At 44.3% G+C, this 13,251-nt stretch overlaps 2 protein-coding genes across 2 annotated transcripts; both read right to left on the reverse strand.

Moving 5' to 3' along the window:
* Nucleotides 1-1,214: 1,214 nt before the first annotated feature.
* gapdh (glyceraldehyde-3-phosphate dehydrogenase) lies at nt 1,215-5,518 on the reverse strand. The gene is made up of 12 exons (XM_084027607.1): nt 5,407-5,518; nt 5,089-5,134; nt 4,087-4,186; nt 3,804-3,910; nt 3,598-3,688; nt 3,365-3,480; nt 3,039-3,120; nt 2,740-2,891; nt 2,570-2,648; nt 1,857-1,940; nt 1,672-1,769; nt 1,215-1,585 (listed from the first exon to the last, which is right to left on the reverse strand). Exons 2-12 carry the CDS (start codon nt 5,109-5,111, stop codon nt 1,516-1,518), a joined length of 1,002 nt encoding a protein of 333 aa, XP_083883733.1. The 5' UTR covers nt 5,112-5,134; nt 5,407-5,518; the 3' UTR covers nt 1,215-1,515.
* A 4,861-nt stretch (nt 5,519-10,379) lies between these two features.
* On the reverse strand, nt 10,380-12,135 carry nppcl (natriuretic peptide C-like). The gene is made up of 3 exons (XM_084026218.1): nt 11,940-12,135; nt 11,259-11,397; nt 10,380-11,046 (listed from the first exon to the last, which is right to left on the reverse strand). The coding sequence occupies exons 2-3, from the start codon at nt 11,355-11,357 to the stop codon at nt 10,753-10,755; spliced, it is 393 nt and encodes a 130-aa protein (XP_083882344.1). The 5' UTR covers nt 11,358-11,397; nt 11,940-12,135; the 3' UTR covers nt 10,380-10,752.
* Between the last annotated feature and the right edge of the window lie 1,116 nt (nt 12,136-13,251).

The raw sequence follows: 13,251 nt of genomic DNA on the forward strand, positions 1-13,251 counted from the left end.
TGCAGAGGCTCTAGGAAGGACTCGGCCAGGGATTCAGAAGAACTGAGTGCAGCCACACATGGTTTCGGACGCAGGCTTGATATCTGTTTAAATAAAGATCATTCTCATTCCACCATTAAGAGTGGAGACTGAGAGCCAGGCCTTCCCTCCAACATCAGTGTGTGACCTCACAAATACGCTTCTGGAAGAATGGTCAAAAAGTCCCATAAACACACTCCTAAACCTTGTGGAAAGCCTTCCAGAAGAGTTGAAGCTGTTATAGCTGCAAAGGGTGGACCGAAGTCATATTATACCCTATGGATTAAGAATGGGATGTCACTTAAGTTGGGGAGAGAGAGAGAGAGAGAGAGAGAGAGAGAGAGAGAGAGAGAGAGAGAGAGAGAGAGAGAGAGAGAGAGAGAGAGAGAGAGAGAGAGAGAGAGAGAGAGAGAGAGAGAGAGAGAGAGGTCTGAATAATTTTGAAAGCATTGTAATCATTTCTATGAAAGAAGATTATGTTAGGGAGTAAAAGGAGCCTTCACACATACTTATTATCTTATCTTCAAACTTAGATGCATCACCAAATACTGGGATTTACAAATAAACACGTTGGGTCACAACGCAAGCACACAGGAACGTTTCAATTTACAAAACCTCTACTTTCTGGAACAGTTGAACAAGAAAATCATCTGAAAGAGAAACATCACTAAGCTTTCTCTTATTGAGCATAATCCCAAATGTATGGATGTGGTGTTATATAAACAATAAAATCCATAATCCTCCTTTTGAAGTCAATCAGTGTTGTTCATGACTTATGGACTCATCGAGCAGCTCCAATGATTGTGGATAGTGACCGCTGCTGATGGATCTGGGATAATAACAGGAACTTGAACACTTTAGAGCAAAACACCTGCAGCTCTAATTCTAAAAAGCCTCATATGGAACAAATGATCGTGGGCTTCGTGTTACTCTGCCATGCTCCTCTCCCAGATGCAGCAGATATTGAACAGCACTACGGGATGATTTGAAGATCAGAGTGTGTGAATGTTTTATTAAAAGCAATGTAGTGGTGCCAGAATCGATTTAAGAGTCATCAGTGAATCCCTGCCCATGGAATGAATTATGTAGTAAGTAAGTTTAGACAAAAATAAAATCCATCTGCCGATATGAGCATTGATCCCAGTGGAAACACCAAAATGTTCTGTGCAGTGACAAAAGAGGAACAGAGGACATGATTCTCACAAACAGAGGACTTTATTCCACCACTGACTGCAGTACATGAGCGCTACAGACAGCAATACTCACACCTTCACTCCATCTCACAAGAACAGATCAGGGAACTTAAATACAAAAAGAAATTGGTCACCAATTCAAATCTTTTTGGTCTGCTCTCTGTGGGACTTTCCTCAGGCATCTGATGTGGGTCGACTACTTGAAGGAACTAGCCTAGCATCCTAGATGACACAACGGCTGATTGTACAACTCTGTATCAGCAGAATGTGGGTGATGTGGCGCAGTGACGAGCGAGCGGTCGGTTTACTCCTTGGAGGCCATGTGGGCCATCAGGTCGCAGACACGGTTGCTGTATGCGAACTCGTTGTCGTACCTGGTTAGGTGAGGAAAAGAGAAGGGTCAACATGCAACACTGGAGCCGGATGTTTGGCTGTGGAGGGAAACATGCTGGAGGCGTACCAGGAGACCAGCTTGACGAAGTGGTCGTTGAGGGCGATGCCAGCGCCGGCGTCGAAGATGGAGGAGTGGCAGTCACCGTTGAAGTCTGTGGAGACGACCTTCAGGAGAGGGAAGAGGACGACCGCACGTTAACGCCCACACGGAAAACTGTTTCAGGATCATCTACTGGAGAGACAAACGCATACCTGGTGCTCTGTGTATCCCAGAATGCCCTTCATGGGTCCTTCAGCTGCAGCCTTCAGAACCTTCTTGATGTCATCGTATTTGGCCTGTAAAAAAAAATGTAATATATAAAAGTATTTTTATTTCTTAAAAAGTAAAAAAAAAAAGCAAAAGTCTGGCGTTATTCCAACAGTCTTCAAGTCTACAAATTCCACAAAAAGACCAAATTTGACGATCGATCTCAATACTTTCTGACTTCCCGTCTTAAAACCTGGAGGCAGTTTGTTCCTGCTGAAGATGCAAATAAATAAATAAATAAATAAATAAAAATAAATAATAAAAGTCACAAACAGGAGACGACGAATGAAAACCGGTGATTCAACGTCATGACATGACACAGCAGACTCCCACAGAGGAAACTGAATGAGTGCCAGATATAAATATGTAGCATAAACTATTGTTTGGATGTCATGCAAAATATGGATTTTTAATTTTAAAAAGTAAATAAAAAAATGCAGAAGTGCATTTGTTGGGACTATTTTCAGCCATGGATTAATACACACTTTGTTTTATGATCGGGTACATGGAGATAAAGTCTCGATACTATGAAGCGCTGATAAATTCTCTCGTTTAGGTCTTTTCACTGAATTTGTAGACGGAAAGAAAAAAAATGGTATCAGTCTTAAAGAGAAACTGATTTCAGTTTAAACATTATGAATGCTTGGAGGTCACTCACGGGTTTCTCCAGACGGACGGTCAGGTCCACTACGGACACGTTGGGGGTGGGGACACGGAAGGCCATGCCGGTCAGCTTGCTGTAAAATACAACAGAAGAGAAGGCCAGAACTAAATCTGGAGTCCTGCTTCATACAATAATGTACTATGATGAGAGATTCTGGCACCCACCCGTTGAGCTCGGGGATGACCTTGCCGACAGCTTTGGCAGCACCAGTGGAAGCAGGGATGATGTTCTGGCTGGCACCGCGGCCGTCCCTCCACAGCTTGCCGGAGGGCCCGTCCACAGTCTTCTGGGTGGCAGTGATGGCATGAACGGTGCTCTGTAGAGGCAGACAGCAGGAGGATTATATAGAATTTAAACCCCCGGCTTACTTTATGTCATGTTTTTGTGTTCAGCGGGTTGTAATCTGGTTTTAGGTGCTGCTTAGCATCCCACTGCCACATTGTTGTGGTTTTTAAATCCTCACCATCAGGCCCTCAATGATCCCAAAGTTGTCATTGATGACCTTGGCCAGGGGGGCCAGGCAGTTGGTTGTGCAGGAAGCGTTGCTATGGAGAGGCAAAGTAACGGAATCAGTTAGCTGAGGATTTTCAAAATAAAATAAATGAAAAAGCTAAGTAAAAAAGTTTATTCATCACAAAAACCTCAACCTAAATATTTTACACATCAGATGTAAAATGAGTGAAACAAAATAGGATGAAAGTGAAGAAACAGCTAATTTAAAAACTTCCAAACCACTTATATATTCAAAAACACAATGACAAAAACAATGAGATCCCGCCTGGTTCTTACCTGACAACCTTGAGGGACTTGTCGTACTTCTCGTGGTTGACGCCCATGACGAACATGGGGGCATCAGCGCTGGGTGCAGAGATGATGACTCTCTTGGCACCTCCCTTCAAGTGAGTCTGCAATGTGGTTTTTGAAATGACATTTCTTAGGTGTCCTGTTTGGCCAGTTGGATATCAACTGTCTTTTTGTTTGTTTTATACAATCAAGAGTTTGGGAAGGACTGAGATACGTACAGAGGCCTTCTCAATGGTGGTGAACACACCAGTGGACTCCACCACATACTGGGCACCAGCATCACCCCATTTGATGTTAGCGGGGTCCCTCCTGAGAAGAAAAACAAAAAACAGAAAACTTATCACACCAGTCTATACTTTTTCCAACGTGAACTTGATGTAAAGTGAAATGCTTTCAACATGAAAAGTCTGGTTAGTGAACGCACTCGTGGAAAACGGTGATTTTGTGTCCATCGACGACCAGCTTGTCACCCTCCATCTTGACCTCACCCTTGAAGCGGCCGTGGGTGGAGTCGTACTTGAACATGTAGACCTGGCAAAAGCAGGATAGATGATATTTGGTATTCATTCCCATAAAAAAGACGAAGAGCTTATCTCGGGCCACAGAAGCCTTCGATGCAGTGCAACCATCAACTAAATGTACATCATGTAGCTGGAGGCTGCCGTTGATCCTGCTGCCTTAGATTTCAAGCCCTCTGCTTCACTTACCATGTACTCCAGGTCGATGAAAGGGTCATTGATGGCCACGATCTCCACCTTCTTGGAGGTGAAAGCAGCACGGGTCACCAGACGACCGATGCGGCCGAATCTGAAAAGTGAACAGTGTTGCCTCTTAGTCTGGCCTCTAGATGGTGGTGTGATGCCATGCAACTCTGACCAAAGCCACAGGGTGACCCGAGTCCATGTCTGTGAATTACAGTGAAGTCATGGAGGCTGAAATAATCTGTACCGAATATACATTTTTTGACATTGAGTTCAGCCCAAGCATGGGCTCCTCCACATTACTGCCGTGGCTCTCCCTTTGTGTGCCATACACAAAGTCCCAAGGAGGCCTGAGACCACAGCCAGACAAAGGGCAGGGTTCAGGAGGAGGGGCAGTGCTCTCACACACTTCTCTGGGGGCTAAAGTCGAAATTAACTTCTAATGTCCTCACGCTGGCGAGTGCACTGTTTGATCAGCAGCTGAGTTACTTTTTAACCACGGGGTCCAAAATCCTGGCACAGATACACTCTGTCCTCAGACGCTGGGGGCGGAGAGATAATCACACAGATAGGGAAGACTTTAACGTCACTAACGTGTGTTCAATAACATTCAAGCTATTCAGGGCCTCCAATACTAGCTTCACACGGCAGAAAAACAATGAATGACCCCCATGTCGAAGCCACTGCCCACATTGTTATCTGCCGAGGGGGCAAAGATCAAGAACAACATGAGAACCGCCAGGTGACTGCGTTTTCCTTCCTCGGCTGCCGTCAAGTGTCACAATTAATTCAATCACAGAAAGATGGATTTTGAATGTGCAAACAGACTTTAAGAAGTACAGGTGGTGCATCCATTCCAGTTAGTCAGCAGAATGGTGTGCACAGATGAGGGGTGTGGCACTGAGTCTGGGCTAACAGAGCACACAGGCGCCTACTAAGTGTGGGTCACGCTTTGTGCCACTGATTTGGTTCATTCTGCGAGAGGAGTGGATGAAAAGGAGCTCTTACCCATTGATACCGACTTTGACCATTTTGCCTGGGTTGTCTTAGTCCTCTGGAAGGAGACATGAGAGGAAAGAGTGGGATAAAGAGTTATGCTGCACCGTGTTAAATATTGATAATCCAACATTTCTGACACCATAGGACAGTTTCTACTGTGCGTTGAGAATAACGAGTTTATGTAAAATGTGTGGCCACAGTCCAAGTTAATGCAATGTCACATGCTCATAGGCAGCAGCACTCCGGCTAAAACAAGAGCAGAAAGCACAGTGAGCCTCGCAGATCGCCCTCAGGTGATGTGAATGAAGCGCTGCTGCAGGTAGTTACCGTTTGTGAGAAGCCTCAGTCTGTCTTGCGACTCCGGGTGTGAGTGGGGAAGAGCGAGGTGAAGCGCTGTGGTTTTATGATTGACCGAGTTTGAAGCCACGCCCTCCACTCGGTGGTCACCGCTCCTCGCCCCGCCCCCTCCTGAATGTCAAGGTCGCCAGCCTGCACAGAGACCTGCAAGCTGTCCTCTGAACTTCACTGCAGAGTTAAAACTCCTCGAGGCTCCACCCCTTTCCTGCTGCTAACTGCCCAAATTTCTTAAATGTGCCTCATCCCTTATTTCTGCAGAAGTTCCAGTATCATGAAGCTTTTCTTGTGTGTCCAGCCTGCCTCCACTTTAAGAGGTCTGGATATAGATACTCGCATATTAAGGTCCTCAGATCCGAACGGGACTCCCTCACTGACCTTCTCAGTAAATACAGTCACACGAGGGATCAAATCTCTGTCTTCCTGACTGTGACATTTAATGTCCAAAGACCACGACCCTTCACTTTCTCTGCCTCTCCATCTCCTGGTCAGGGGTCACACATTGTGAGTGTCTTACTCAACATGACACACATGATCGGTACGCATGTGCAGAGGAGTCCTCAGTCTGTTTGAGTCCATGTCAGGTTATTTAGAAATGACAAATAAGAATCTGAACGTGAAAAAAAAAACTATCATTGTGTTTCCTTTATTGGAATAAAAGTGCTGCACTGAAGGTCTTGGCAATGTGATTGTTCTGCTGTGAAATACAATGTTTTCACTATTCATTTTTACATGGAACATAAAAGGCTTGGACATGTCAGGTTGATTTGACTCTGGGTGACGGAGTTCGTATTTGAAAAGAAACACTCCAGAGGATGGTGTGAAATGTTAAATTACAATAATGAGAATGTCAGTTTAAACCAGAAGGCCATTCACGTTGAACCTTTTTTGGAGACATCCAACTGGCATACTGAGGCCTCAGTCCAGACAGAGAACTGAAACCTCACCCTCCCAACCTGGAGCGAAGACGACATTCAGAAACATGTTTTCAAACAGGATAATATGGTCCTGTTGGGACATTTAGCAGCCGGCTAGCAGATGTGTAACTCGGTCCCACGATGGGACGGTGCTGGTGTGTTTCATGGCTGTGGTCCAGAGGTCCGGGCACAGCTGAACTACACCAACCCTGAGTGCATGCCAGTCTTGGCCTCTGCTTTGCAACTTAAGGTCAAAGAGGGGAAGTAAAGGTCAAGCTAAGATTAGACTTTGGCTGGCGAGTCAACACTTGGTGCATTTTATACTCTCAGTACTGTAAATGTTGCCTCACACAGATCACATGTTGTCTGGTCAGTGAGCGGCCATGTAACAAAATATATGGGGGAATTATTACTTTAGCTTCGGTCACCGTAAGGCTGCAATTTATAGCAGCATTTATGTAAATCAGTGTTATATCTACTCTGGTTTTCCTCATCAGAAGGTGCAGTAACAACTACATGTGAGTGCAGGTGATCAATGTGCAAGTATGTGTGCATATAAAAGGCCCTCTTGAACTACATTTATACAACTTGTTTCCTGCACTTAAGTCCAGGGCAAAGTCCAGAGGGGAACTCTGTGGTGAGGAACAAATAAACCCCCGATGGAAGGAGACTGCCATCTAGTGTTGCAATGGAAACCTCGAATCAATACATAATATCCAGACCATATACACCGATCAGCCATAACATTATGACCATTGACATGTGAAGTGAATAACCCGGATTATCTTGTTACCATGGCACCTGTCAGTGGTGGGCTGCAAGTGAACAATCCTCAAAGTTGAGTGTCAGAAGCAGGAAAAACTGACAATCTGTGATGACAAGACGACTGGGTCAGAGCATCTCCAAACCTGCAGCTCTTGTGGGGTTTTCCCGGTCTGAAGGGGTCAGGACCTATCAAAAGTGGTCCAAGGTAGGAAAGGTCACGGTGAAAGGTCATGCACGGCCAAGGCTCATTGATGCACGTGGGGAGCAAAGGCTAGCCCACATTGTCCGATCCAACAGACGAGCTACTGGAGCTCAAATTACTGAAGACGTTCATGTTGGTTCTGATAAAAGGTGTCAGAACACACAGTACATCGCAGTTTGTTGTGTATGGGGCCGCAGACCAGTCAGGGTGCACACGCTGACCCCTGTCCACTGACCAGTACCCATGCTGACCCCTGTCCACAGACCAGTCAGGGTGTCCATGCTGACCCCTGTCCACAGACCAGTCAGGGTCCCATGCTGTCCCCTGTTAAAAGTGTCTACAATGGGCATGTGAGCATCAGAACTGGACCAGGGAGCAATGGAAGAAGGTGGTACGTACCGCCTACATACCGGTAAGCATTGCTGCAGACCAGGAAAGCATTTGATACAGTAAATCATTCTGTTCTTCTTACCAAGCTCTCAAAATTGAACTTCTCTCAAAACGCTGTGAGCTGGATTGAATCATATCTGCATAATCGAACACAATCTGTATCAGTTAACTGCAGATCTGACTCTCTTAGGCTAACCTCCAGAGTCCCTCAGGTGTCAATATTAGGCCCCCTTCTATTTAGTCTTTATATTAATGATTTGCCCACTGTTTGTCCTGAAGCTGAATGCTGAATGTATGCAGACGACACGGTTTTCTTTGTTCATGGTCACACCAAAGACACTGTTGCCGCTAAACTCATTAAAACAATGTCCTGTGTTACAACTTGGTTGCAGGAGTGCTGTCTACAGCTAAACGTTTCTAAAACCGTAGGCATGTATTTCACTAAAACAAATAGAGTATCACCTGACCCCGACATACATGTTAATGGAGAAAAAATACAAATTGTCAGCCAATATAAATATCTTGGGATAATAATAGATTCAGAGCTTTCCTTTAAAGCCCATATTGGCAAATTGTGTAAAAAAAAAAATCAAGTTAAATCTTGCAAATTTTCGTGCAATTCGAAATGAAATGTCAACTGAGCTGCAAAAATGTACTTGCATTTGATGATTTTCAGTCACTTCAACTATTGCCTAACCAGCTGGTCCCAGGCTGGTCAGAGTTAAAAATAAAACATTGGAAATCTTGTACAAACAAGCAATTAAAGTTATGGATAAAAAACCTAGGCACTATCATCACCGTGCAATTTTAAAAAAATACAGTATTTTAAATTGGGACAGTCTTCACACATTTGTAGACTTAAAACTGACCTATAAAGTACTGCATAAATTGGCTCCAGATCCTCTGGCAGAGTTCATCAGCCAAAGAAACAGCCTTGAGCGTGTCACTCGAGGCTCTGTCAGAGGTGACTGTTATATTCCTCTGCGTAGGAGCACTTTCAGTAAGTCGGCCTGGTCAGTAAGGAGTGCAAGTGTGTGGAACTCAGTACCTGAGGAGGTTAAACTGCTCACAACATACAAGGCCTTCACAAAAAAAAATGAAAATGTGGCTTATCAACACCTACAGCTGCCAACACTAAAATATAAGCCTGTTGTGATGTTTTGATGTTATGATAAAATGTTATGTTGTATTTTTTCTTAATTGTATAGTAAGTGTTTGCATATGTATTTTGTATTATATTGTACATGTATTGTGTGCTTTTTTCACATTTAATTTTATTGCCTTTTTTACATCATGGCCAGGGCACTACAGATGAAAACTAGCCTTCTGGCTAATTCTGGCTTTTTTAACCATGTGTAATCATGTGTTCTATGAAATTGCACTGTCCCCTTTTCAATAAACTTATAATAACAACGTAGACCCTGTCATGGAGACGGTATTTCCTAATGGCAGTGGCCTCTTTCAGCAGGATAACACACCACAAAGAAGAACACAACGCGTTCAAGCCTCTAAACTCCCCAGATCTCAATCCAGTCGAGCATCTGTGGGATGTGCTGGCCAAACAAGTCCAATCCATGGAGACCCCACCTCACAACCTACAGGACTTAAAGTATCTGCTGCTAACGTCTGGGTGCCAGGTCCACAGCCGTCCATCAGAGGTCTGGTGGAGTCCATGGCTGCGGGCGAATAGTCAAAAAATGAGGTCCTAACTCCTACTCCTTGACCTCTGGGGAAAAGGTCACAGGGTTAATGGAAGGCGATAGGAGAATTTAGGAAAAGTCGACCACGGTGCTCAGAGAATCAAACCGGACATTCACTAAGCTACGTCATTATAATGCTGTTGATGATTGAGAGCTGATGACCACCGGTGATTGACGTGTCTCTGCTGGAGAAACTACAATAATGGACTACAAAAAGCACATGGTCCACTTCTCCCCATGTTGTTGGTTTTATAAGCAGCTGGTTCACTGACCGGCTTCAGGTCCAGCAGCTCCTCCTTACATGGGTTATCTCAAACTGAGCACTTGCTTGTTGGTACAAATACCACCAAATTTGCAACATTTTATATATGACAAATATCAGGTGAAATATGAGATTATCGGTTTAATATATATGTATTTCTGTTTACCTGTAGAATGATTCATGATTCCTGCGATGGGAACTTGGTTGTAATGCCAGTTTAAAACCCATTTCAGGGCGCACAGGTGGAGGAGTGGTTATAGCGCAGGCCGTGTACGCATGTACATACGGCATCCCGGCCGGAGGTCCTTTGCTGCATGTCACACCCCCCCTCTCTCCTGTCTTTCCTATCTGTCCACTGCTAATAAAAGGCTTTAAAAACGTTTCAGAGGCAGCAGAGGATCTACATACAGCTGTTAAGTTTGTTCCCCCCAATACACCAGAATGATGCAGGAAGAAATATAACTTCCCCTAACAGTCATTGGAAGATTGAATAAAGTATCAAGAGTTAAATATATATTTGTTAGGATAGTTTAAAGCTGCATTTTGAAGGACAAATGATGCCATAAACTGGGATTTAGGTACTTAGAAATAAATACTTAAGGGAAAAGTGAATCTGAGAAAAAACCCCAGAAAAACCACAATAGTCAAATCCATTTATTCATGCAAATCATAAGTAAACAATTATAACAATCAGCAGGCATGGCAGGTGTTATTTTTTATATCTTCATCCATTACACCTGATTTTACACACGATCCCCATTCAGATATATTTGTCTAAACACATTTACTGCACGAAGACAAATGCTAGAAATACATAAAGTATCAATTTAATGAAAAAAACTAAAACAAGCCCATCAATAAAAGATGATCCTTTGATGTTAATATTCTAATATTTAGTTCAATACTTACACATGGTATAGTCTACAGCTGCTCTAGTGTGAAGCTGGTCTACGCTGGATGAAGGTTTACACTACACGTAGTCTACACACACCTAAACAGCCTGCAGTGCACGTGAACAACTCTGCATGTGTTTTTCCTCATTATACTTTAAGAAGAATGGCGCCAGTCTTTATTTTCTCTCCACTAACAGCCCAGTCCACTCATGGACCCGATCCGATCCAGTTTCAGCCCAAAGCATCCTCGGTTCCATCCCCTCCGTGACCGGTCAGGTTCTGCTCGCTTCTGATTGGCCACAGCCCCCTTCAGCAGGCGCAGCCAGGGGCTCTCAGCCTGTGTTTGTGCATCTGCCCATTTGGGGTACTCTGCTGCTTTGACACCGGAGAAGGTGGACTGCTCCTCTGGTTGGCTGTTCAACAGGTTCTCCAGGTCATCCAGGGTCAAAAGGTCATTGTAACGTTCCAGAAACTGCTCCATAAACTACAAAAGGGGGGGGGGAGATTCAATTTAATTGTCAGGGAGTGTACGAGGGAGGATAATGCAATCAGAGATACATTTCATTACTTATTCTTTCCTTCTCTCCCTCCCATCCTATTCTCTTATATTCTTCATCCACTCTGAATTCTCCTCAATCCCCTCTCTCTTTTCTCTCCTCCCGGAGGCCCCCCTCTTCCTCCTCCCTCCCTCCGTACCTGCACAGCATCAGGAGGAGGATGCAGAGCGCGAGCCTCCGTGATCTCCAGAGGTGTCAGGAGGAGCAGAGTGGCACACAGCAGCACAGGACACAGCATGGCAGCACGACAGGAAAACTGGAGCACGACTGAATATACACTGCAGTGATGAAGGAATGAATGAAGATTACCGATGCAAAAACACAGAATTACACACAGTTTAAAAACATGTTTGTTAATGATGAAACGTTGAAACCAATCCTCAATTTGTGGTGAATATTTTTATATTGAGCAGGAACCATACAGTTTAACATCGTTACATACACATAACAGATCTAGCAGGAGCTCAAAAGTCCCTGGTTAGGTTTTTAAATCTAGATAATACTGCTAAATTCATTTTTATATAAAGTAAACTGAAGAATGCTTACTGCTTCACTAAAGAGTTCTCAATTACATTTTTTAAAAGTACTTTTTAGATGGTATCCTATAACGAAGAGGATTTCAGTTATTTCTATGGTAGCATGTTAAATCTTAGACCTTATTAAAAAAACATTCAAAAAAATGTATTTCTTACCTTATAATTATATCCAACATTTCAGGTTGAATTATGGAAATTAATTTTAATGTAGATAGTTAAAATGAATTGACTATAAAACAACAAGTATTAAAAACAATTTCAGAAGAAAGCTGTAACATGCTCACCTGTTTGGTTTCTCTGGGAGCTCCGGTATCTTCTTGTGCTCTCACAGACTCTTCTCCATCTCTGTGCTTCTCGTCTGTCAGTTCCCTCACTTGTTGCCACCTGCAGCGAGCATCACTCTCTCACTCGGCTGGCTCCTCCTACTCCTCGCTCTGGAATTGGAAGGATGATTTCTCTTCCTCTTGCGTCTATCCTCTTGGTAGAAGCTGAATGTTGGGGCATCAGCTGGGATGCTGCAGAGGTTTTGTAGAGCCCGAGACGAACCCCCCCTCCCCCCGCCCATCTTCTTCCTCCTCCTCCTCTCCTTTTTTCTTTGGAGTGATGTCATAGCCTTGGAGAGTGATTATCATTGCCAAGGTGACTGTGTGTACTGTGTGCACTCTGTAAGCCAAACTGTGCTGCACAAAGCAAGGTCAGAGGGCAACAGCCAGCTAATGCCTCATCAATGAGACCAGAGTTATGAACCGTCTGGAAAGAATCACATAATGTCATGACATAATCTGAATTATACATATCTTGTGTTGCAACAATGTGCCACATGCATATGAGCCGCCCCCCCCCCTCTCCCCTTTGTCTCCGGGGTCTTTCCCAGCATGCACTGACCTCCCTTCTCTGTTGGGTAAGTTACAGTCTGTCAGAGCCATCTGCTCCCTGTACCCCCCGCCGCCAAATTACAACACTAGGAGCTGCCCGATCCAACACAGCGACCTCAAAGTTCAGCAGCCTCTGATTATTTCAAGTAAATAAACCCCCAGCGGTCACAAATGTACGTCAGATACTGGACATGCAATCAGTGAAGATTTTCCTCCTAAATCAAAGCAGCTTCTGTGAGCAAATTATATGGCGTTTTCAAACCTGCACAAGCAAGCGTCGGCTTTGTGAAGCACTAAAACATAAACGCGCCAAATTTACTTCACGTAGCGTCCGCTGAATACATTTAACTCAAATTTGTCCTCAAATAAAACCGACTGCTGCTGCAATCACACCCGTAGCCGTCTTTCACAAGTGTCTTTACATAACGCATCAATCACACATACAAAAATGCACCCCTCTCATCTTTTCGGAGAGGACAACGTGTGGGAGAAGGAGTAGGCGAGGAGGAGAGATTAGCGATGAGGGGAGGGAGGAGGGTTAAACCACCATGCATGTGATGTCAGTGAAGAGAGGAGCGCCGTGAGAGGCAAAGTAGGCAGAGTAGGAGGAGGTGGATGGGAGGGAGAAAAGCACCAAGCAGAAGAGGGAGACCTACAAAAGAGATTGATTACAGGAGAGGAGAGGCGGCCAACGAAGCAAATGTGTCAGACTGAACCAAAA

The sequence above is a fragment of the Eutrigla gurnardus genome, assembly GCF_963514095.1.
Source record: "Eutrigla gurnardus genome assembly, chromosome: 14".
NCBI lineage: Eukaryota > Metazoa > Chordata > Actinopteri > Perciformes > Triglidae > Eutrigla > Eutrigla gurnardus.